Below are 27,026 nucleotides of genomic sequence, written 5' to 3' on the forward strand. Positions count from 1 at the left end.
TCCAGACATCAGAAAGTTTTATTAATTCACTTTGGAATCCTGCAAAGCAAGTTGTGTAAAATTTTCCACTGCCAGTCATGCAGGATAACTATGGATGTAAACTGATGCTTGGTCATACATGTATATTGCATGTTTAAGCATTAGAGTGAGGCAAAGTTTTTCAACACATAATACATTTGCCAAAAATGCATTTTAAGGGAGCACTGAAATGATTAGCAAAGCTGGATTGAATGTGACCAGTGGTTTTGGCTGATATTTACACACACACACACACACACACACACACACACACACACAAATAAAGGCTTGGGCACATCCCTTTGCAGTTTAGGGAAGGATGAATACTTTTATTTAAACTTCAGTAAATAAAATAAAAATCCACCTGTGACTTTATTTTAGTAATGGGGCTGGCTGCTTAAGAGGTCCCCGTGACAGAGTGCTAAGGCAGGTTCCAGCCTCCTGTAGGAGCATATGGGGGAGGGAGAGTGATCTAGGAAAGAGATGGGGGGGTGAGGGGTGAGGAAGGGAGGAAGAAATCAAAGCTTTAATCATTTTAATAAGGTATGGCTTTAGCAAACTGATTGGGACTGATATTTTCCTAACATTTGATTAGTTTTTTTTTAAAAAGTGGTGGAATTAATAGAAAAGAGTTTCTTCCCTTTTCTAAATGCATTAAAATTGCTGGAGACACTTAGTCCATCCTTTCCAAAGGAATGTTCCTTAAAGCACACAACACACACAGCAGTTCAAATTCCAAAAGGTGGATGTTTTTAGAAATTTGAGTTTGTGGAAAAAATTCTAACAGGAATAGTTTGCAACTGTATATATAAGAGGTAATATCTGCCCACTATAATCACATGCATCAAATGAGACTTTCATAACTGTTGCATTGTAGGTTTATGGCTTCTGTACACTAAGCTCATGACCTATTTAACATCCAGTGTTGAGGTACTGATTTTTCATCTTTACAGCACTTTGCAAATGAATGGAGTTAGGATAAGTTGCATGTAGCTGTCTGAGTCCAGTTAATATTTCAAAGTGGGGTGTGAATTTAGCATCTGTATGATCACCATATTCTCAATATTTAATCACATTTAGTTCTGTTGTCTGCTTTAAATTAATAAGCACTACAGTGAAGACAAACTTAAATCTCACTTTTTAGGAATTTTTTGGCTATTGAATACAAAACATTGGTCTTCCCACACCATTGGAATACGGTCTAGTCTCTTTCCCACATATTTGTATACATATTCCCCTTTCACACTATTATGTATGTTTAAATAGGACACTGGTTTTAAAAAAACAACCAAAACTCTGAAATGACAGTTGGTGCTTTGTAAGTTAACCGAACATTGCCTTTGTTTGGATGCAATTAAAACCTACTGAGCAGTCCCCTAAACCATTTTAATGATATGTTCTACCACCTGCTGAAAAACTGCTGAACCTAATTTGTTTTATAGTTTGAGACTAGAAGCCAGAAAGTTAAGTGATTACTGCTATTATAACTGTTGAAATATCAATATCCCTGCCAAAATTAAAATCAACATTCAGAACTTCCATTTGTGTGTGAGATAACAGTTCTCTGAAACATCTGAGATAGTATCAGAGGGGTGGGGGGAAAAGCCTCCAATGTGACCCAAGTATATACAGCACAAGTTAATGTGTCTGTATAACTTTGGCTTTTTTTTTTTTTTTTTTTTTTAAAAAGGTGAAACTGTTCATGTTGCCATTTTGAAATGAAATATTTTTGCTTTTCATTTTAAAATTGTTTTATTCAGAAGTAGTTATTTACTTAGAGGGTGAAACACCTAAAACCATTCTGATACAAAAAAAGAAAAAACCCACCCAAAACAATTTCAGTTTAAGTCGAGAAACAAGAACAAAAACAGTTTCACTTAGAAACAGTGTTTTTTGGGGATTTTTCAGTTCTGCCAAGGAACAACAACAAAAAAAATAATCATTCACTCAGCTCTAGTAGGCATCTTAAACTTCTCCTTACAGTTTGAATATCATCCCAATTTACTAGTTCTGGTTTCTATATTTCCTTTGTCCTTTGCAAGGATCTTTAACAACTGAGAAATAGAACCAACATTACTGGTCTTTCAAATACTTTCTATTGTAGTACACCCTCTTTCTCCATACAGCTTTATGGATTTAGCTGGTGATTTAATAATTGATTGTTCCTCACAGGATAATTTCTCTGCAAACAACTTGCATAAAGTAATGTCCTATTTTCATTGCAAGTGACAGACTAAGTTACATTAAATGTGTACATAGGTGTCTTGTGCATAAGTGACTCATACATAGGCACTTTGGATGTCAAAAAGTAGATGGATATTCTCTAGGAATATTTAGTATTAATACATGTTTTGAAACATTTGCTTTTTTTTGTTAGAGTGCAAATGTCATGCCAAGGAAATAACGTGGGTAAAAATCTCCCAAACACCAAAGGCCACTTCTGTCCCAGATGTAACACAAGACATTCCCCAACAGCTTGTTTATTGTAAGAGGAGCTATTTTATGGCTAGGTCATTTTACACAGACATTTTAGAAATACATCCTTAATACTGGACTAGCAGCATTAAACTTTCTTCCAAACAACTATATAAAACTCTTAATTTGTTATTGTGACAAGGAAGAGTAGCAGAACTCATTTAATCAACTGCCTTTACGCCATTTCTAGTTTTCTCATACTGGGAGAGGGTGCCACGCTAATGCAATTTTGTAGTTTAAAAGTATCTTTAATCTAAAAAAGGAATTTTCTGATAGTGAACAATTGCAGTAACAAATTAGCAGGGACCAATAGGCGATTGTTGTATTACACTTACAGAAATATACTTGGAAGTAGAAACAAAATGCTAGTACACAGTTGTCTGAACTGTCAAAAAAAGCAGATAACCGACCTGTGCTACGTTAGATCTATTCTTAGAAGCTTGTTAATAGCTATATGCAAATAGCTATCAAAGTTCTGATGAAACATTTGGAGGCTGAAGAGCCCCTTTCCAGAGGTACAGTTCTTTTTAGTGAAGGGCATCCAATTCCAACAGGCAGAGCTCATCCCAGATGGGTGAAGGATCACCATGGACTACAGGAACCTATGCACTCCCGCAGATAACTTTCTGAACGGCCTTCTGAAACCTCCATCAGTGTTGTGCACACAGTCAGCTAGCAAGAAAAAGGAAACTCATTTTATCCCTCCTGTGATTCACATTTTACTTATTTCAGATAGTTGCTGAGGAACAGAGGATGGAGAACTATCTGGCTCTTCTAACTCCGAATATTTCTAGTTGTGTATATTATGAGGTTTGTTTTTAGTAAAACATTACATGTATGCTGTAAGAGCAAGAATAAGATTATGTTCTTGCCATCCACACAAAGGTAAAAAAACCTAGTTAACCACTATGATCAGTTATAACTAAAATTTAATCCTAATCCCACTGAAGAACCATTAAGTGTCCATTCTATATGTTAAGAGAGAAACTTTAGGCATGCTGAGAAGTAGCATCTTGAGCTGCAACCCGAAAGTTTTAGAAGAATTAAGTCTAAGTTATGCGGATCGCTGATTAACCAGTTTTGGACTGATCCTTAATGAAGACCCAGAACCTCTGAAGTGTTCTTGAATCAGTGTATTTATAAAAGAGGAAACATTATCCTAAAATTTACATTATCTCTACAAAAGATAATCACTTTTCATCCTTTGATCTATGCTCCTTGACATTAGATTGATGTCTCCTTGATATGATAGAGGTATATAAAATCATGAGTGATGTGGAGAAAGTGGATAAGGAAAAGTTATTTACTTATTCCCATAATACAAGAACTAGGGGTCACCAAATGAAATTAATAGGAAGCAGGTTTAAAACAAATACAAGGAAGTTCTTCTTCACGCAGTGCACCGTCAACTTGTGGAACTCCTTAACTGAGGAGGTTGTGAAGGCTAGGACTATAACAGCGTTTAAAAGAACTGGATAAATTCATGGTGGTTAAGTCCATTAATGGCTATTAGCCAGGATCGGTAAGGAATGGTGTCCCTAGCCTCTGTTTGTCAGAGGATGGAGATGGATGGCAGGAGAGAGATCACTTGATCATTGCCTGCTAGCTCCACTCCCTCTGGGGCACCTAGCATTGGCCACTGTCGGTAGACAGGATGCTGGGCTAGATGGACCTTTGTTCTGACCCGGTACGGCCGTTCTTATGTAGATTCCTTGCTCCTGGCACTAAGGAAGATAAGGTGTGTGTGATATGAGTCACAATTTGTAAGCAGACTGGACCAGATTTTTCCTTTGGATATTTAACCTCTAAATTCATGGGTAACGGTAAATCTGACCTCATCCAAATCTGATGCTAAGTGTTTTTGCCTCTATTTACAGATATAAGTTTAAATGATTTCATATACATTTTGTGAAGTGCCAGAGAACTTTGACTCCAACATATTTTGAAGGAAGTTTTACTTGGGAATCTCATGTCAGTGCTTTCCCCTGCTTGTGTAATTTGACTGCTATTAGAAATGATGAGGTATTCATCCTTTTCTGAACAAGTTGGATTTGCTGCACATCCTCTTACAAACTAGTATGAGCACTGCATTTTCACTGATGTTTCAGTAGATGTCTTGCTGGTTATTCTTTTACATTTTCAAGACCAATAATAATTTTTTGTTTTTGTTTTTTATTTTTGTTTCAAGTTTCTGCCAAAATATACAGAGATCAACCATGGTCAAATTTAGCCCAAGCTATCAGTAGGTGAAACTCCACTGAATCTGGCCTAAAGTGATATGCCCATCTTGTGGAAACACACCTCCATTGCAAGAAATGTGGAAAAAATGGTTACCTTATTTAAAATAGGCTTTGTGGAGAGAACATCATAGATGGTTGGTAGGGAGATGTTCTGAAAGACAAGTAGATCACAATTGGCTACGTTTATATTAGCTCATGTTTACATACAAAATTACATAGCAAGATCATGCTGAGAACAGAATGCTGAGTACAATGATTATCCTCTTTGCTGACTACTTCAGCTGTAAAGTTAAAGCAGACTGAAAAAATACATAACTCCTCAACCATCCTCCGGTCAGAAGATACGTGGGCACTAGAGATTGGCAGGCCAGGCTTTGCTGCAGGTAGGGCAGTTTTGTAGCATTTGGCACCTGTTAAGTCAGCTGTAGTATTTCGCTCATGGATGAAGCAATCCCTATATGTAGTTTAGGACGTGTTTTTATATTAGCAGTTGTACCCCAACCTACTTGTATTGCATAAGAAAAAATTCAGAAATTTGTGTTTAAAAATGCGAAGTAGTGAGAGCCTCAGGCTAGACCAGGAAGAAGCCTCCCCATTAAACCTAGCAGCAGCCAGCTGAGCTTTATTATACATAAATCATGTAGGCAAATTCTCATCACAATGCCTTAGTAGTTCCTGTTACCAAGCTAATGCCCTGAACTGCCATGGCTAGTGCAGACCCTCGCTATGGAGGTGGCTTGAGTTCAGATCATTTCAAAATACTAAATTAAATAAGTTATGTAAAAAATATTTACCTCTTGCTTTGTCTGGTTCATGCACTTCATTGCAGGTGTTCTACGGTCGTCCAAGACAAGGGGAGCCTTCCAACGATCATAGTTTGTTTCCACCACATACCATGTGCCCCCATTTGCATCAAGGCTTGAAAAGAGATGTAAATTTGTGTTCATTTTCGGTTAAATACTCCACAGATACAGATATGGTTAGCATAGGGGAAAAAGTGTATTTCACTGACAACACTAGTTAAAGAATTTGAGATTCCTGAGCAGATTAGTGAAATAGGATTATAAAAGCACTTTTCCTGAGTAAACCAGTTACTATATCAAAACACTGCTTTTTGGATTAAAAGCTTTAAAATCAAGCAATAAAATACTAGAGAGTCAGCTTGCTCTCTTAAGGGAAAAAAACAAACACACAGGTGTGCTACGTCTATGTCAATGGAATTTGTCTTGCTCTTAAGTGTACTTACTCCCAGATATCCAAGGCAGCTTGTCTGCTACGAGTGATCACACAGCCCTCTCCAGATTTGTTTCCTCCCAGTATGAAGTAAGCTGGAGCCAGTAGTCTTGTTTTAACCAGCTGGTCTTTTGCTTCTTGATAACTAAGTAATGCATCAGAGAAGAGTCTTGTTGAACTACATTTGTGTGTGTGCTTTAAACCCTACGGATACCCAAATACCAATCCGCAAGAAAGTATTTTCCATTATATCAGACTCTTTTATTCAATAAGTAAACTTTAATAGAACTACATAAAGTAACAATATTCTGAGTTTGTATAAGTAAAAATTCCCAATAGCAAGCTGCTCATGTTTACAATTTGATTCACTATTTAAAAAGCCTATAGTTTGCTGGGAGAAGTCTCCTGGATAGTCTTCTTTTAACTATTGTCAAGACAAACAGGAACTTCTTTATAACTCATTTGAAGTGTTTTGCACTCCCCCTCGTGCATTGCAGTGAAACAAAGCATTCTTTCCAATATCACGACAACAGCCTAACTTGTGCTAGTGTCTGAAGAGGTTTTGTCATTTAAGGAAAAAAGGGCTCATCAAGGACCCACATGCATGCATGCCAGGAAAAGGTTCCTGTTCCAGTTTCTAAAAAGATCTGCCACACATTTTCAAAATAGGCAGAGATCAGTTTAATTTTCAAGCTTCTAATAGGAGATTAACATTTAGAACTCCCTAACTACTTTTTTTTTTTTTTTTAAATATCCACAGCACTACCACTATAAACAAAGATCAGCAGAAAAAACGTGTTACCTTGTACCATTCTCTAGCACAGTTCTGGTGAGGAAGCCCATCCACATACCATCTCTCCTCCCAAGAATCCACTCAAAGATTCCTGAAAGAAGTCACCAGTTATAACAATTTTTCTTCCCAGACACACACAACCTTATTTCCTCCTGATTTTTATAGTTTCTACATACCTGGTATAATTCCTAACCTCGGTTTCTGTTCCCCCCCTCTCCCCCCCAGGTCTTGTGCATCTGACACTGACGTCAGCTTTTTTTTTGGGGGGGAGAGAGGGAGAGAAGTCAGCAGGCACCCCTAAATTTTGAAAACTTTGCTATATATTCAAGCAACAAGTCTCAGTTACTCACCAATGTAACCACCGTCAAGACTGAAGCGCTCATTCATTGTAAGAGTGAAAATTCCCTGGGAAATAGTAAACAAAATAAGTTAAAGTATCTTTCACTTCATTATGAAAGTTAACTAGTTACTGACACTGCAATGAGTAACACTGTACTTTAAGGTGGACATATAGCTGGATTCTATAATCTGTTCATGTGAATATTCCCAGAAGACACCAGTGGAACTACTCCATTGAGAAAGGGATTGCAAAATTAGACACACGTGGAGCAGAACCGTACTAATCTAGAGGTGGGTAAGACGAGGCTGAACTGGAGATGGATCCTGGGGTTTGTAGTCTACAGATGACTTGCATCTGAAGAAGTGAGGTTCTTACCCACGAAAGCTTATGCTCCCAGTACTTCTGTTAGTCTCAAAGGTGCCACAGGACCCTCTGTTGCTTTTTACAGATTCAGACTAACACTGCTACCCCTCTGATACTAGTCTACTGTAGATTTTGCTGTTGTGTTAATCCAATGCTGGGAGTCATTCTCCCATCAGACCACTACATGAGCATCACATCAGTTGCCCGCCAATAACGTACCCGACCTCCAAGTTCACTGCTTCTCCTCTTTTTGGGAATCACAAGTGATCTCATTTTTTGCTTGTTCACAAAGCTGCTCATCTAATTTTTCGTTTTTTAAAGCCAAATCTGTGTTGGATACAAGACTGCACGATTCTGAATTTTGAGACAGTGAAATTTTCCTTTAGCCACACAACCTAGCTTCAAAGTTCAAGTATTTTATGTGGGCAATTTCCTTTTATAATGAAACTCTGCAAATCAATGGCATTTTCCAACAAGTCTCCTTTCTTCTTCCATTCTTTGGAAGTGTACATTTCCATCTCAACTATGAGTAAACTTGGAGGCTACTAACTTGTGTAAAGGGCTCATAGTTACAAAAGATGGACAGTCTCTGAAGTTGACTAATGAACAAGTTTCAAACCTGTTCCTAACTGATCCTTGGAAGGAAGGTGAATTGTGCTCTTAAAGAAAATCTGCGCCAGAAAGTTTTGTAGCATTGCAAACAAAGAATACTTACTGGTTTGATTCCAGACACCATGCCCACATATCCTGCAAAGTTTGTAGACTTAAATACTGTTTTGTTGTTTCTCTGGAAGTCCAGAGTCACCACTAAGGGCTTCAATTCCTGAGTTATAATCCAGGAACTATTTTTTATGTCCCACCTACAGGAGGAAAGTGTGCATTAAGAAAAAACTCTAACCCATATTACACAGACTGCAACATTTAACTATGCATTAATGTACACATGCACCCAATGTAACAGTGTTCTTAATTCCACATTTAGCATTACTTTTAATTCCTTACTTCTAGCTAATCTATGCATGAAGAAAGTGTAAAGCGAATTTATAAAATGCAGTTTATGGGTGAATATATGGTTTTAAAGACCCAATATTGGCCCATACTCAATTGTTCAGTGCCAAATTGGAACTCTACACAATACTTACCCAGACACCTTAACCCTATTATTAAGAGGTCTTGAAATAATCTCAATTGTCATAACAACTGTACCACTTTTGGCAGAGATATTACCTAGAATTCCAGGAGCTACTGAGACTTTTAAAGCACACAAAAGATGTATATCTCTTGGACGAAGGGTGATCATATCTCATTGGGGACCACCATCTTTAGTTTAAAGTCTCATCCATGCCCCTATCTTATACAGACACTGAGAAAGCAAAGACACAATACTATCAGGATTCATTAAAGAGACATAGGGGTTCTCTGTGAGAGCCAAAAGAACCAGAGTTGAAGTTCTTTGTGGGGAGGTTATTGATATTAATCAGGGGGAATTTGAAAGATGCTGAGGAGCACTGATCAATGAAGCTCACACAAAACAGCAGAAGTTCTAGTAAAAATATGGAGAAGACAGTAGTTATGGTTAATTTGTGGAGGTATTAGAAAAACCTAGATAAAATTGACATTTCAGAAATGTAATGGGAGAATAAATTAATGGAATTCTGAAATTCTTGGCTATTAAGACAGTTGGGAGGAAAACTACTGCCAAACAATGGAGCTCAGACTATTCAAACAAAGTGAGTGGAAGGGAACATGATATAGAACAGGGGTGGGCAAACTACAGCCTGCGGGACTGTCCTGCCCGGCCCCCAAACTCCTGGCCTGGGAGACTGTCCCTCCTCCCCCACAGCCTCAGCTTGCCCCGCTCTGGGTGGCGGGGCTGTGAGCTCCTGGGGCAGCGCAGCTGCAGAGCCTGACCGGTACTCTGTGCTGTGTGGTGGCAGCGTGGCCTGGCTCCAGCTGGATGGCACGGCTGTAGCGCTGCCAGCCACCGGTGCTCCAGGCAGCACGGTAAGGGGGCGGCGGGGGGAGGGGCAGAGGGCAGGTGAGTTCCGGGGTGGTGGTCAGGGTGTGGATGGTGGTTGGGGAGGGAACAGGGGGTTGAATGGGGGCAGGAGTCCCGGGGGGCAGTCAGGGGACAGGGAGCGGGGTGCGTGGATGGGGCAGGGATCCCATAGGGACCGTCAGGGAACAGGGAGGGTTGGACAGGGCAGGAGTCCCCAGGGAGGGGGGGCAGATAGGAGGTGGGGGCTGGGCCACGTCCCCCTCCCCTAACCGGCCCTCCATACAATTTACGAAACCTGATGCGGCCTTCAGGCCAAAAAGTTTGCCCGCCCCCGATATAGAATCTATATGGATACAAACACCAGATCATTAGAAGATATACAATAGTGAGTAGACTACCAGCTTCTGGACAGAACAGAGATTGTGAATGCTGAGAGAGGTCAAGAAAACAATGACTTGTACGGTAATATCGGTTACCCAAATATAAACTGAACTGTTTAGAGAGACATTTCTCAGAATATTACAGTTGAATCTTTAGTCCATCTGTCTATAAGCAGCAAGGTGGACAGTAGGCCTACTAGGGACATATAACTTCATGAATTATAGTTAAAGAATAAAAACTGAAAACAACCTGAAAGTACAGTGATAGCCAGGTTAAATGTATACACATTTAAAAAACAAAGCACACTAAGCAGCACCATAGATAGTTTTAAGGGTGGTAAAATCTCACCCTTGTTCCATACTCAGTTTACTTTTCACTATTTATGTTTTACATTCTCTGAGTTAAGAAAAATATAAACTGGTCAGTTTTGTTTACTGGACTCATGCACTAGCATGTGGCAATATTTGGGATGCAAACTCTCCAAGAGAATTTAAAAGAAGATTCCATGGAAACATTTCTACTGATCTTAGATGTAAAAGCTAAAGTCTGTTTGACCCAAGCTATCCTTTTAAGGAAACTAAATTCCAGAGTTCACACTGATGGTGCTGTAGTGTGTGTGTGTGTATACATACATAGGACCATAAAAAAAGCAGCAGGAATAATCTAGATGGCATGGTACAAGTGCTTCTTCAGTTCACATGATGCTACTAGAAGAATTAGATATTGACAAAAAAAAAAAAAAAAAAAAGCTTGGTGACCCCAGAGATCCACTACTTTTCTTTTATATTGTTTCCTTTGTGTTTTGCGCCACAGCAGACTCTTTGCCAGAGTGAGTTCCATCTGCTGGGACAGAGCAGAGCACACGTGTTTCCAGCAACTATTCATGCCCATTCCCCGGGCGGGGGGTGGGGGGGGGGAGAGGGGAGAGAGAAGAAGTCACTTGTACCATCTATGAGGTTCTTCCATGCTAGCAGGACAAGATGATTTTTTTTTTTTTTAAAGTGGAATGACAGCCATTTCTGCTAAGTATGGAATAAGGGTAATTTTACTACTTGAGGTTAGGAGAGCTGTACTCTTAGCCCGTACTAGTCTTTTTCATTATACCAGAAATATACAGTGAAAAGTTACAGTAACTAGTTGCAACAGTCAGACAATGTGTAAATGTTAAATTAGTAGCTTGTACTGAAAAACAGCAAACAGAGTAACATTCAAGCCTAAGTTGCTTTTAGGACTCAGAAATCATAGAATGATTCCAAATAAAGGACAGACAGAAACAAGTACTTACCCAAGAAATAGTCCAAAATCTAAATTTCTAGCATGGTACAGCTTTCCTGGATTTAGAAGAGAAGTTATTTTAATATATTTTTTAAACAGACATGTCTAGGGGGTTACGGCTCTATCGGACTAAAGAAAAACAGGCAGGCTGAACTCATAGCAGATATAAGATTTTATAATTGGATGCTGTTGTGGGTGTTGCTATACCAATATGGATGCTAAGGAAGACCATTCTATATTAAGAATGATTGGGGAGACCAAATAAGCTATTTTTGCCAAAAAGATATTTGGAACAAGCCTGCTTCTAAAGCTTTTCCTTTCTAAAATTTAATGTTTTCTAACCTTAGCTTTTTTTAATCTGATGAAATATCACTTGTCCCATTGTTTTCCATTTCAAACTGGACTCCAATCCCCGACATTATTTGGGCATTAAAATACAATTATCCCAGTTTTCCCATTAATTTTTTTTTAAATAAAATGGAATGTTATCAAATTAACATGATAGAACACCTGACTGAATACATAATCGGGTAACTTTAAAAGTGCTGTGTCTTCCTGGAGACTTGGAAAGGCATTTCAACTACCCTAGTAAATCTGAAACATAGGGAAAGTTATAGTAGTTTACAGATTGGGCTAGTGTTTCAGAGTCCATGGAATGATGAATACAAAGCAGTTCCAGTTTACTGCTTCAATCCACAGCTATTTGAGGGTTTTGTTTTAAATGAGTAGATGGTCTACTCTGTTTGTCTGTAAAGGTGTTTTATGCACTGTAAAAACTCTGAATGTTTATGGGAAGAGTGACCATGCAATATCAGAACTCCTTTATAGGAAGGGAAAAAGCAGCAAATGAAATCCTCATGCCATTTGTTCACTGAATTCACTCTTACCCTCAAAGCTATCACCCATTTGGCTGAGAAATGGAAGACTCCTTTTGAGACAACTCATATTAGTGCCTGTGCAGTTAAGGGGAAAGAATGGACCAAGAAAACAAAACCTGAAACCCAGTCCTCTCACCTAGCAACTGAGAACACTGTGACCATGGAGTGATTTTTTTTTTAAAATTCAGTAGGTATGAATCAGCCACTTAAAACTATTTGGTTTAGAGTTATATAAATGCTGCCCATCACTACAGTATCTGAGCACCTTCCACATAAAGTACCTAACTTGTACATAGTGCTCTTCATCTTTAGATCACAAGGTGCTTTATAGAGTTCAATATCATCATCGCTACTTTCCAGAAGGGGAAACTGAGGCAGGGAGCAGTGACCTTGAGTAAATCACTTCATCCAGCTGGACAGCAACAGAGCAAGAAACAGAAGCCAGCAATAGCAAAGTTCATAGTGGACTATTATCAAAGCTCAACCAAAAAGCATTTACACAGGACAAAAGCCATTGCTCCCATAAGATTCACAATAAAAGTGGTTAGGAACAGACTTTACCTGATTTGTCTTCTGCTACTATTGAAGTACATACTGTAAAGATTTCATAGAAGATATTAAACAGAACAATTTCTCCTAGAAAAAAAAGGAGGAGCATTCAATCAAAGTGCCAGACTGTCAATAAAAAGAGTAGCTATTAGAAAAGACGTCTATTGGAGAAAGGAGAATCCTACAGCACTACCTCTCCCCAAAATTTCAATTTGACTTTCTTGGGGTTTGAGTCAATAGTCAGTTCACTTAAAGGCAAGAGCCTCACGAGTTATAAGGAGCTTCAATATCTTAAGAACTAAACTAACATGGGGCTAGATTCTCTTGCACCTATGTGCCCACCCAAATCTGACACTGAAGATACAGCTTTCCTTGTTCAGCAACTTGCATCACACAAAATCTTCAACATAGCACTGCTCATGCTGCTTGCACACTGCCAGGATTGTTGGGGGAAAAAGCACAGATCAGTGGTTCTCCTGATCTGCCTGAGAAAATGGAGTACCCAGAGATCCATTGTGGGTGTCTGCACACACCTTACATCAGCATGTAGAGTACATACGCTGCATGCTCCCCAGCATGGGTATAAACAGCAGTGTAGATGGTGAGGTACTGCTTAGGCAAGTAAAGTCACATCTGAACCCTGTGGGTATGTAACCTACATGGCTCTCTACATGTCTAAGCAGCACCTCCCCCGTCTACAAGGCTATTTTTTAGCAGTGTGGCTCTGGCAGCGGGATGCCTTTCATTTGCACATGTAGCTACACATTGCAGCGTGGATGCGGCCTGCTTTTCACTATGGCATGTAGCTATACACAGCTTTTCTGGGGAGAAAAGTCCCACAAGCAATCCTACCCTGCTCCTTTTGGCATGTTGGGAGTGGGTGTAGGGAAAGGCAAAGAACTCTCACCAAAGGAATGCTACAACTTCTAGCAGTCCTAGGTTGAGAGCTTCCATATCTCCCAGCAAAAGATCTGTTTCACAAGGCCATCAGGGAGAGGGCATGGCTGGACAGAAGGGTTACAAGTCACAATCTTACAAGTGTCATTTGCGGTCATCATGTTTCTACAGATAATGTTTTAATTTAAAGCATCACAAAGTGTTTCACTAAATTACCAATTATATACTGAATAATTAGGGAGCGCAGGCTAATGTGATCGATAAATGCACTGCAATTTTAAAGAAGGGGGGCAAAAAAAAAAAAAAAAAAAACCAACCAACCAGTGATTCAGACATTATAGAACTGAAATGTTGAAATTATTACCCAAAGGAATGCCCGAAGCATTTGCAATCCCTTTGAGCTCTTCATTGAAAGGGTAGGGAAGGGTGGAAATCAGTCGAACCTGGGGGACAAAAAAAAAAAAAAGACTTGTTTAAATTGTAACTGAAGATGAATAATATGTTGGTCTCTAAACAGAGGCGCTTTCCTCCTTAGTCACATCTTTCTAGGCGGACATTGTAAAACTGGACATTGAATATCTCTGCAAATATTTGAGGGGTTTGTAGAAGAAATTAAAAGGCAAGGAAGCACCTGAAGAATAAAAATTAAGTTTATTAAAATTTCTACACTCAAACAATGGAGATGGGCACAATGTCCAGTTAATTTGAGACCACAGACAGTAATGGGGAGAGAAGTATAGTCTTGTCACCATTGAGACCAAGACAAATCCCAGGCACTATTCACAGTAATGCTGATTAGGGGAATCCCTACCTACACCACCCATTCTCCACCACAGAGGCAAATTGGAATGGGAGGAAGTAGGATGGGGTGTAGCCACAGTGCCTACTAATCCAGTGGCATGAGACTGTTGTAAATTATGTAGGTACAGATCTGGCCTTCTGTGGCTTTCAGGATGAGGGAAGCAGAGTTGTCTAATGTTATGTCTACACTGCAACTAGCAGTGCGCTTCCCAGTCCAGAAAGACTGGCACACTCGCTCTGCTTAAGCTAACATGGCAAAGATAGCAATGTGGTCATTGCAGCCCGGGCTATGGCATGAATTAGCTGACCAAGTACAAGCCTGCCTGGCCCCCCTGGGTGGCTAGCCCATGCTGCAACATCCACAGTGCTATTTTTAGCACATTAGCTTGAGCACAGCTAGCATATGTGGCCATGTCATCTTGCTCCCTGCTCAGTTCCTGTACCAAGCCTGGATCAACCAGGCTTGAAGGTTTGACCCAAAGAATCTAACTTCTAAAAGCAAGACATAAAAGGCATTTCTGAATCACTAGGACTGTTTCATGTGGGTCTCCTTATCTTAAGAGTTTAAAAAGAAAAAAAAAAACTCATTTCAGTCAGTCTAGCAGCTGAGGTCTAAAAATGTACAAAGGATAAAAAGGAAATTGCAGTGTACACAGACATGTCTCTTACAATATAGATCAACCATCACCACAGCCACAATTTCTCTTGCTATTGTCCCTTTTATCCTTTGCAAAAGTGCACATAGTAAAATAGTATTTTTAACTCCAGATATTACTGCTGCTGCTCAAAACTTTACTGTTTCAATTCAGTTTTGCCACACTTGTGAATTACTCAAATACTTCATATATCTGCTAGTCGTTAAAGGGGGAGGGGCCACAGTTTTGCTGTTCGTCCAAAACAATGGACTCTGATCAAGACCGTTTGGTAAATTCACTAGTGCTGTTGTGGTCAGACACTTATGCCACATCCAATGAACTAAAGGAACTGACTAAGAAGTACAGCACAGCAGGAAAAACAGCATTGCAATATGTTTGTTTTGTTAAAGAGACCAAGTCATTGTCAATCGCGTATGAATTTTCCTACTGGATAGGAAGACTAAGTTCAAACTTTCTTGAATTCATAAGAATTCCCCCAAACAGAACACTTGTGACAATTTTTTCCTCAGCTTAGCATTTGGCTTCAGATAGAATTTAACTCACGAAAATAAGTTTTCTAAACTAAGAGTAAGTAAATAAGTATCATATCTGAAGTCTCAGTCTCTGGAGAAGTAATGGACTTAATCTACAGCCAGGGAAAAACTTTCTAACCATAAAGGGTAGTTAATCTCTGGAATAGGCTTCCAAGGGAGGTTATGGAATCCCCATCACTGGAGGTTTTTAACAGGTTGGACAAACCTGTCAGGGATGGTCTACGTGTATTTGATCCTGTTTCTATGCAGGGGGCTGGACCTGATGACCTCTCAAGGTCCCTTCCTGCCCTACATTTCGATGGATTCTAGGACTGCATTCTGGGGGCTAGTGCATACAATTTGATGTGTTTACAAAAACAAACAAACAAAAAAAACCACACACACCCCAGACACTGAAGATACTTACCAACTTAGTATCCACTATTTCAACAGCTTTGCCACTAGGGACGAATGCATTTGCTATATTTTTAATACTCTGAATTACAGTCTTCAACTAGAAAGGCAAAAATTAAGTTAGAGTTCAAGATTGTGGTAACTTTTGCATTTTAATATAGGAAATTATAAAAGCAAAAATGATCATCTGATGCTAGTGATGAGAGACAAACATTGCCAATTTCTGCAGCCATTTAAGAGCCTAATTCTGGAACCCTTGCTCACTATCTTATTCACACGAAACAATAAGGGCCCTATTCTAAGGAACTTATCTCAAGTACATATACTAGAAAAGCTTCAAATTTGCTCCACTTGTGTGCACATAACAAATGCAGTCCTGTTGTAAATGGTGAAACTCCACTGATTTGGTTTACATGGTTCAAGAGGGAGTACATGGTCTAAAATATTGGTAAAAATATAGACCAATGTTTTCAAGTCTAGCTAAAAACAGGTTCCTAAAACCTGTATTTGGGCAAAAGCAGAACTAGCTTAGTTTTAAGAGGTGATGAACAGCCCCAGCTGACATTGGGCATCTGCTTCTCGCATTGATTTCAACACATCTGGGGGAAAAAGCTACTTCTAATTAGAGGCCTAAATATGAATTTTAAGCCTAACTTTAGAGACAGGCAGATTTGAAAATCTGAAACAGTTCCTTTTCTCTTTAGCTTCAAACCAAACACACTTGAATAGTGTTCAAGAGCTATTTCTACCCAATGGCTTATTAGATAGCTTGAATGAACCAAATTTAGTGACCTCTTTCCATACCACAAAAAGCTCCACCACAGTTGGTGCCCTAATTTACAGTGTTAGGAGGGCCAAAAACAGTATGGTGATGAGGAATGGACTATCCATTCAGCACCAGAGTCAGTTTCTCCAAATTAGGAAGGAGGCATACTGACTGGATCGTGTGGGAAAGTTAAGACTACTGCTGCTGTATCCTGTGTTTGTGGATAGAATACTTCAGCCCCCAGAAAGCTGTCTGGCACAATTCCCTCATAGTAAATGTGTTTAGATTTAAGGAGAAAACGTTGATAAGAAAATGAAGTCTACCTCAGGAAACACCACTCTTCAAAGTGTTCTAATTACTAGTTAACTTACCTTCTATTATGTCAGATCCAGTTTGAGAATAAACATTTTGTAGGAAGAAAAGTGTTTACTTAAGCCACCATCCCCTCCACCCCCCTCAAGTAAAGACCTTAATCAGACTAGTTTAAGTACAGAAAACTGGAATTAGAAACATTAGTCATTAAATATTTCAAAGGTAAATTCTTCCCACTCACTCTTTCCTGTGAGTCTGCATGAAAAAAAGTTATTAAAGCTAAACTTAAGAGCAAAAGCTTTATTTATTTCATACCTCTATTTTTTTGTCACTCAGCAACTTATCCCATCTTCTGCTGGGAGGTAAATCAAGATTTATGATGTATGTTGGAACCGTCCCTTTGAATCTGAAAAACAGATACCAAAGTTCATATTTATACAAGTTTATAAAACTGTGCTATACCAAGTAAAAGGCCAAAAATATGAAAGATGTTTTTGTTTGATTCTGTTATGCGAGCAAGCCAGAAGCTTAAACTGCCTTCCCCCCCACCCACCCCGAATTCACTGTTTTCCTGTAATGTGGTAGAAAGTGTACCAGTAATTTGAGTTACTCACGTTGGTCCTGCAGGAGGATATGTTTTACTTCTGCAGTCTTCTCCAAACTGTAAAGAGAGAAACAGTACTGTTTAAGAATGTAAAGGGTTTTTTTTTTTTTTTTTTAAACCAACTTCTTGGTTACCTTTTTTTGTTTGTTTGTTTTTAATATGCTATGTAGTCTTAGGTTTTTGGTCCTTTTAAATGAAGCATGTCCAGCTCCCCTGTGCCAGTACAGGGGCTTCCAGTTTGACCAATTAGGGGAACCAGGCAGCACATGCAGCTATGAAGGATCAGGGAGAAACACATGGGGAAGGCAGTCTCTGGGGAAAAGCTGCAGAAATGTTCACTGGCTGACCTCCCCAAGCTGGAGAGGGAGTTACCTACTGACTTCCAAGGTGTTGAAACAGGACAGTCCTTAAAGGGCCTGACAGAGGAAGTGGGACAGTAACCCTGGCCTTAAGACACTCAGGCACAAGCAGGTGCTTGGGGATGATAAGGAATCATTCATACTTTTATCATAAAGAATAATCTAACCAGTTGGTTAGCTGAGCAATCACAACAGGCTAGGAAAAAATCCCATATTTTGGTAGTCCAAGCTGAACAAGTGAATTTAAGATTATTTATTGTTTAGTGGACAAGCTAATGGCTTGCACTTAATCCTATATATTAACTGATTGCTCCTATTGTGATCAGAGGTGCCAGTGATAGCACTTAGCATTTACAAAGCATTCTGTTAGGTGGTCAGAATAATTCAGAAGCATTAAGTAAATCACCACACACGTGCAAGATAGGCATGTTTGATATTATCCTTGTCTTACAGATGGGTGGCAAAGGCACATACAAATTTAGCAAACCACTTAAGTCACGAGAGCTTGCTATATGGTACAGACATTACCTATTGCTGACATGTGCAGCTAAACTGGTGTTGAATATGGAATAAAATGTAGCCAAGGGGAAATTACATTTGGCACCATTTAATTTTACATTCAGCACCAATACAGAAACTGATTAACTGCCAGCATAATCCCAAGCATAACAGCTGCACCCAATGTGAGCAATGAATACTTTTTGTACTATAGCGAAGTCTAGGAGTCAGCATCAGGGTCAGAACCCAAGTCTCCCTGCTCCCAATCCTGTGCTGCACCAGCTATTCCACTCTGGCAACTCACCTCATTTGACTTGTAAGTGTAGCCAGCTAACAGAAGTAATGGAAAAAATTACCAGCCTGCTTCTGAGTTTTGTTCATCCAAGCACACCCCCACATTGCCCTACAGAACAAGTGCACCCCGAAGTGTTTTATGGGCACAAATGCCATTTACAAGTTAACAGGCAGACTATCAATTATTTGCAGTTTGTTTGGTTGCACCAGTAAGAAAGATTAAGTTTGTCCTTGACAAAAGGGCATACAACTCATTCAGACTAAACAACTGCCAGCCAATATATTCATGTTCAACAATCTGGATGGAGACACAAGTTGTCCTTGGGCAACTCATCTTAAGTTTCCTAGATTCATAAATTCAAACTGCCTGTGACACTGTGCAAGGTACCTTCTATCTTACAAGTTATTCCATGGTATCAATCACAGAGGAAGACAGGGCATTTAAAAATGTTAAAGTTAATTAATACTTGTGCAATATAATTGGTGTGGATTTTTGATCTGTAACAAGTTAATCTAGCAAAGAGATTTTATACCTACCATAGAGGTTACTCTTTGGCAGGCAGCTGCTTCTTATTTACCCTGTTGTCCTAGTCACTATATAGTCACAGCTAAGAACAGCAATCAGCAGAGCACTGAATAACGTAATACATTTGTATTCTCTCTGTTTGGGATGATTGGGAAGAAACTTTATGAGGGGAATCACAGCTCATGCTAGATGTGACTATAGGAAGTATGCAGGTTCATGGGCATGAACACATTGTGGTGCAGTTGTTATAGCCTCTTCCTAATTAAGACAAAGGTAAAACAAATTTCAAACTTACAGAGGCTAACTACCAAATTAAGGAATCTAAAATAAGGAAGCTAGCTGGAGACATCAGGTGACAGAGAAGGCTATAAAGAGTCTGAATTCTGAACAGCCAAACTATATCTTGTGAAACTTTAACATTTTGCAATACTAAAAAAGGAAACATTCCATCACATGCATCTCTGTTTAACAGATAAAGCAAAATCAGAACTAGGTCAGGCAATTAGTACAGTGCCACATCCAAAATAGATATCTGGCTGAAAAACACTGCTAAACAGACAAATATTCAAGTATCTCAAAATGATCCATGGTTTTGTTGCCAGCATGGTTTAAAAACTCATTATCCCTTCATAACGAAATTATAAAAGAAAACTAGGTAAACATTGTAAGTTTGCAGACTTCCAGGCAATGCACCCAACTGCTTCTTAGTGATCTACTGTTAAGGCAAAATGACAAATTTCAGTTTGGAAATTTGGCTTCTTGGGGAATTTTTTTTTTTTTTTGGTAAAGTGATAGCTGGATACTCCAGAATCCTTTTGTTGATAAGCAGCTCAATATGGTAACCTAGGCCATGTCTATACTAATTGAGGAAACATTATTGCCTCTAGCAATGTGAACATAATAGGACATTAGCTTGAAATCCAACTTTAAAAAAAAAAGTTTGGTGTTTCAGGTCCTACATATGCTGCTATTACATATGCCCCAAGCTAATTTTGGCTGTTCCATAATCATTCTTAAAAGGCTTCCCCTTTCTCTAGTTGTGTAAAATAACCTACATAATCAAAGGGGGTGTGGGGTGGGTGGGGATGTGAAACTGTCCTTTGTGGGTACTCAAAAGGAAATAAACTTAAAAACCAGAAGTGATTTTTCTATAGTCTTTCAGTTATAGTCATTGTGTGTGTGTTCTGTAACGTTTTAAGTGTTTTTTTTTTTTTTTTTAAACATTAAGTGTGGTGTTTTGATTGGAAAGTTAAGTTCAAGAAAACAGACAAGTTTCTAGATGGAGAGTTACAGAGAGCCTTCCATTCCTGAACCAACATACACTGCTGTTCCCAGATCTTCAGACAGTTCCAGAGCATCAACTATTCACAGCTTTCCTGAGCAAAAGCATGAAATTGACAAGACTGATTAGTTTCATTGATGCTGTTCAGAAGCTCCTCTGGAGCAGCAGTGAAATTGACACACATGTCCCAGCAACAGAATGAAATTAGGAGCACAGGTCTGGAGCTATTAGTGTGGTAAGGGAGACCCCTTCCTTCACAACTATTATGAAACTGGAGGAAGGATAGAGGAGATACACCTTCTCCTCTTAACAGTCAGGCTGCTCTTAGTAGATAGAAAGATCTTCTTCCCTTTCAGAAGCCATGAAAGTGGGCTTCAGGTATGTCAGACACTTAATCAGAGGCTGCTACAAAAAGTGGAGCCTGGAAGCAGGGACCTGAAGCAGCATCTTGGTAAAAATTCCTATACTTTCCTCTTTCTCAATAGCTAGGAAGTTTTGGTTGGAGATAGGATAGCTTCTTGCTTGGACATTGGCCCAAACAGGCTGCTTCTTTCTTACCAACCTTTTGCTACCAGGTTTTGTTTTGACTGTTAGATGTTGGGTAAAGTTTTTCCAAATCTCATGTGTACATGAATGTATGTGAGAGGGTGAGAAACACGATAGATTGTGGGGGTGAAGTGGAAGGAAAAAAATATAACGGAGAAAGATAATGCAATGCAGGGAAAAAGGTAAGATGAAAGACACTGAAGACAACATAGAAAAGATATGCCGTGATCAAAGTGAGTGAAGCCAAGTTATGAAGAAAGTGAGTCCAAAAAAGTCAGCCATCCATTTACTGAGTTTATTAAATAGAAAGCTGACAGTTACATTTTAAATGTAGAACATAGCCGTTTTAGTTCTTGTAAACTGCAGGAGCCATGGTGCCACAAATTTGTCACTGTAGAGGGTAGCATTAGTGCCCAGATTAGTAACGGTTGGGTAAACTTTTCAAGCCTAGCCTATTTACATTTATAAAGTTCATTCTGGACATTTAAATTGTCCATTCCAAGCAACAGCGTTTTCATCATTGCCTTGGAAGAATATTCTGTACTCCAGAATTTCTGGAAATTTTCCTCGCTACTCAGTGTAAGATTTCCCTTACCTAACCCTATTATTTCTAGTAATCTCCCTTTGCACTACTATAACATTGAATAGTATTTTATACATTAAAGATAATCAAATTAAAAGCTATCGGACTAATTGATATTCAGCATCCTTTTTGTAACTAAAGACAGCTTAGAATTCTACATTCCATAAAAACAGTTTCTTTACCTCTCCCATTACAGGGCAGTATTCTGCCATGCTGTAATAATCCTACTGATGTTTTTCATCCTTCAGAATAATAGTAACAAGTAATACAAAAAAATTAACAGCATTGCAGAACCAATGTAGATATGACAAGTGAGCCCAATTTTCTTTTGCTTTCAGTTCTATCTAAGCTGAAATTGCAAGACCAAGTTTTGCCCTCAGTTACGTGTACAACCCACTGAAGGCATTCAGTTACAACCTGTGCAATTCTCAATACAATGGGGTTACACAGCTGTAACTGAAAGCATGTCCCCTATAGGATATTTATTACTAGTGACGAGAAACCAGCTTGATTACCGGTGGTATGAAGTCTACTTTAACCTAATGCATCTGCATCAAATCAAAGAGAAACCTGAAGTTCTTTATAAGAAACTGAATCACACAAATTCAAAGATGACAGTCATATAGTTATCCACTTCACCACCAACTCACCTGCCACACCTCTAAATAGCCTACCCAAACACATTTTCACACAAGTGCCTCTAAACCACTACAGCAGCATGCTCCATGTCAACATGGAGCCCCATGGATACACCTGTGTGCAGTCAACTGCAAGATCCAGATCTAAGAATCTGGCTGGATTTTAAGATCCCCTTTGCCTCCCTTCAATTACCTCTGCAATACTTTCATTATAAACTTATTACAAATATTTGTTGTACTGGTGAAGGCCACATTTCATATTTTAAAAAGATATGATCAGTTGCATCAAAAAGTCATGTATAAATTAGAATTTGGAGTATGTCAGCTCATTCATATGCTATGTTCTAACAGCATGCTTGATACAGACTACTTAGCGGAAAACAATCAAAATGATGAACTCTGCTTACACAGCATGTCTTCAATACATTTTATGTCCTGACACAAAAGTAAGAGTGTCACTTCAGTGTTTTGAAAAAGGATACTGTAATAGAATTAAGGTTCACTTATGAAACAAGACAACTGTTACCTAGACCACAGAAAGTCATAAAAGGAAGCAATTGTTCAATTGTACATTGCTGTGGAGTAGGGAGAAGATAAATTCAAAGTGGACTCTTCTAAAACAAAGAATTTGCCCTAACTATATTGGCAGAGATTTTCAAGATATCCTATTAAAGTCAATGGGACTTCTCCTCCTGAATTCCTTATTCTCAGTAGTACAGATTTTCAGGAATCCTTAGGATTGTTTATTGTTTGATATATTTTTCCTTCTAAAATACAGTACAAATTATTTATTCTACAAACAATTGTTTAAAAATTGGAAACCATTTTATATAAATTATCTAGTTCAAATAAAATCAATTTGGTATTTACTCCCTCTAAAAATAAAAATTTGTAACCATACTTAATGGTTTAAAAGTAAATGATCTTAAATTCTCTATTTATATAACACTACAAATAAACATGGCATGCAGTCCTCTTGAGATTCTTTCCCCCCCTTCACATTTTAAAAACTGTATTGGTACGTTTGAGTGCAGTACTGCAGTATTTCATCAAGAAGCCTTTGCCAACTTAATCTTTCATACAAGAAAGAAAACTAAGTCAGAAGTGTATATTAAGTAAATATAAGATGCAAAATAATCATTGCAAGCACAAGGAAAACAACTTCCAGGACAATAGCTTATTAATCAAGTAATTTAAAATAGATAAATAAAGGGCCTTGCTCTCATATAGCCCATTACTGAAATTTGTTAAATTTAAAAACAGAATATTTTTAAAGTGGTTACATATGATCTAAAATTAACATATCCAGGACTTAAACATCCTGCACTGCACAGTTGAACAGCAGCTGCTGTGATTCATAAGGCATCCACTTGTTGCATCTTGTCTTTAATTAGGCCAAAGTCCTGCAAATACTTATTACACAGGTACATTGCCTTACATTGGTAGTCTTGCCTTCAGGCTACTCACATATGCAAAGTTAAGTTACTCACATACAAACACTTTGAAGAGGGGGGCTTCAGGATCAAGTTCTTCAGGACAGGGGTTTAAGTTATTACTGTTTGCACAGCTCCTAGTTCAATGAGATCCCAATGCTGAATGAGGTCTCTAGAAACTACTATAATCCAAACATAGAACACTTTTTATCTCAAAGTATCCCAGAGTGCTTCACAAGTGTATACACACAGCTCACTTCATCTACTCCTGAAATGAAGTGATAGGTATGGAGAGGATTAGTTCAGAGGTATATGAAGGTTGCAAAAGTTACAGGGCAGCTGCACAGGGCTACCACAAAAGTCAATTTGTGTAAATTTATCAGCTAGGAGTTTAACTAGCTTGGCTAGATTTCTGCTATTCTGACTATTGCCCAAACCTTCAAGTGTTTTCTTTTCCCACTGAAGAAAATCCAAGCTTCAGTTCAGAAAAGTTCCCTGGGACACTAACCTGACTGGAGTTTTTAGGGAAAGTTGGGTCTTACAAATGTTCTCCCACAGGTCACAATAGTTTTTCTGTGTATTATTGTGTCTGTACTTTTCCTAACCCAGGGAAGGTTTTAACTGTATGTTTTGTCGTAGGAAGCAGACTAATAAATACTTCTAGTTACTCCTAGAAGATCTCATTTGAATACTGGTTTTCTGCCTATACCTTTTACAGAGAATTATCAAGTTTTCCCAGTAAAGTTCTGCACATTTAAATCCTGCTGCTTAACCAACACAACTACTAGTTAACTGTTTCAGGGCATCACCAAACAGAATGAACAGCCCTAACCACCTCTTGCTTTACAGAATATAGCTGTACTTTACAACTAACCCACACAAAGAGTGGTTTGGGGCAAATAGTTAAGAGGAGAGGAACCTGTAACTTCAGCCACACACAACAGGATGAAAAGCAGTTGATCTTACTGTAGATTGGACAGTACCACTTTCTGCACAGCAAAACACCAAGCATCTACATCATTAACAAGGGCTACAGTTTGAGCTTGGCACCTAGTTAAGTGGTTTAACTTTCAGAAGGGTTGAGCACCCCCAGCCTCCACTGAAGCCAAAGAGGATAGGATACAAGCCGTCAGGGACACTACAGCTGTGCAATGCTAAGTGCTTAACCGAGGTGCCTAGCTTCGGGAACCCCACTCTGAAAGTTTAGACCAATACCAATTACAAGAGCAAATAAAACCAGCTTGACTCCCAGGCTCCTAAACCTCCCACCTGCCTGCTACTAACCCAGGCGTGGAAGCCCATTGTCTCCTCTATCAGCCTGGGGTGGTGCCTTGAATAGCGAGATGTGGCCCGTGCACACAACTACTCCGGACAAGGCTCCGTGTCCGCCCCCGGGGACCCAGAGGCAGCATCAGGCGAGGGCCGCCCCTGCCTGAGAGGAGAACGCTGCAGGTGGCACAACCCCAGCGAGCGCCCGAGCCGGTGAGGGCCGCGCTTCCTCCCGCAAGCAGGGGCAGCCCTCGCCCGGCCGGGACAGCTGCAATCCGCCCGCCAGCGCTTTCCAGCAAGGCGCTGCGGGCGAGCCTCGGAGGGACCTGCCCGCCGGGGAAGGGGGAAGCCCCGCACCGACAGCTGCAACCCGCGGGGAAATGCCCCACGTAGCAGCCCCCGACGCGCCGCTCACCGGGTCCTCGGCCAGCACCGCGAACGCCGCGGCGGCAGCGACCGCCAGCAGCGGCCAGCGCGAGATACTCATTCTGCTGCTAGGCCCCGCCGCACACAGACTGACAGAGCCGGCACGCGCAGGAACCAGGGAAAAGCGGTGTCATGTGACACAGCCCTGAGCCCGCACCACCCACACCCAGCGTGGGGCGCGCCACGTGACTCATCTCCAGGAAGGTACCGCTCACGGTGGAGGGGGGCAGAGGGTGAGGAATGTTCCACTGGCACCCAGCGAGAAGCAAACAAGGGGTAGTGCAGGAGTCCGGGTGCGGGCCGCTGGGCTAGGCGGCTCTGCAGGGAGCAGCAGGCCTCAGCACACCGGAATAAGGAAATTTGCTATTTTTGCACCCCCCACGATTGTCCTGTGGAATGTATTGCCTCGGCGATGCAGAGCCGTCATAGCAAAAAATGGAACGGCCGGGCTAGTTATACGGACAGTGAAGGCTTGCATTAGTTAAGATTAAAACTGTTTCAGGGCTATAAGCCTTCATGCAGCCACCTGGAATAAACCAGTCACTAACTTCCTGGGGTAAGGAATACGTTTCCCTCATGGGCAGATTATTCCATAATTGTCCATTACAGGATTTGTTGCCCTTTTACTCCTGGGGGAATTCTGCATCAGAAAATTAAAAATTCTATGCACAGTATTTTAAAATTCTGCATATTTTATTTGTCAAAATAACACAATATAATCACGCTGGTTTCAATTATTTTGGTAATTTATTTAAACTGCAATACAATGGATGAAGAATGGTAGTAGGGAGCATTGGAGGAAATCCTCAAATCTCCGCTAATAGTAATTTAGCTAGTATTGATCCTTTCATCTAGTTGTTAGTCAACAAATATATGCAGCTATATGCTCAGTGTTACATCATAGACAACTGAAGAGCAAGTAAGGGCTAGGGACTCAAATTCACAATTTATATTGGCTACTGACCATCTCCAGAAAAGTCAGTAGCAAACCGTTCATGGAGCACAATTTGATACGAAATTTTTTCAGTCCAAAAATGTAGACAGGTTCTAATCACTAAAGCGCCATATATCGGGGGTAGCCGTGTTAGTCTGTATCTACAAAAACAACAAGGCGTCTGGTGGCACCTTAAAGACTAACAGATTTATTTGGACATAAACTTTCATGGGTAAAAACCTCACTTCTTCAGATGCATAAAGTGCCATAAGCATTTCTAAGGCCACACTATCTTTTACAATAAGGCTCCTTTACACCACTCTGGCAATGTAAAGGCGCTTTAAAATTTTTACACCTGTTTTATACTCCTGGGGGAATTCACTAAGAACAATGGGAACAATTTACTAAGCAGGCAGAGTCTGCTCCACACCTACCTCCTCAGAAACACCCCAAAGCCCTGCCCCTCCACGCCAAGCATGCCACAATAGCGAGCAAGACGGACATAAGACTGCCCAGCCCTCCTGACCCGGCGGTGATTTATGTTTCTACCGGCTGCTCTGGGCCCAAACTGACCTGTCTGCACTGCCAGGGAGGGCACGTGACCACTCTTGCAGCTTCCCTTTGCATCCCCATTAGAAATCATTTTTCTGCAGGGAAGCAAAGAAATCTGCAGAGGTCATGAATTTTGCGCATGTGCAGTGATGCTAAATTCTCCCAGGAGTACCCCTTCCT

General features: G+C 39.9%; 1 protein-coding gene across 1 annotated transcript; it reads right to left on the reverse strand.

The window, feature by feature from the left end:
• On the reverse strand, positions 1–25,489 carry ASAH1 (N-acylsphingosine amidohydrolase 1). The gene is made up of 14 exons (XM_054030253.1): positions 25,350–25,489; positions 17,517–17,563; positions 17,218–17,308; positions 15,838–15,924; positions 13,806–13,884; positions 12,557–12,631; positions 11,128–11,173; positions 8,178–8,322; positions 7,110–7,164; positions 6,769–6,850; positions 5,980–6,111; positions 5,528–5,651; positions 4,828–4,884; positions 1–3,165 (listed from the first exon to the last, which is right to left on the reverse strand). The coding sequence occupies exons 1-14, from the start codon at positions 25,419–25,421 to the stop codon at positions 3,076–3,078; spliced, it is 1,182 nt and encodes a 393-aa protein (XP_053886228.1). The 5' UTR covers positions 25,422–25,489; the 3' UTR covers positions 1–3,075.
• Positions 25,490–27,026: the final 1,537 nt, after the last annotated feature.

Source organism: Malaclemys terrapin, chromosome 5 (assembly GCF_027887155.1).
Source record: "Malaclemys terrapin pileata isolate rMalTer1 chromosome 5, rMalTer1.hap1, whole genome shotgun sequence".
In the NCBI taxonomy this organism is placed as follows: Eukaryota; Metazoa; Chordata; order Testudines; family Emydidae; genus Malaclemys; species Malaclemys terrapin.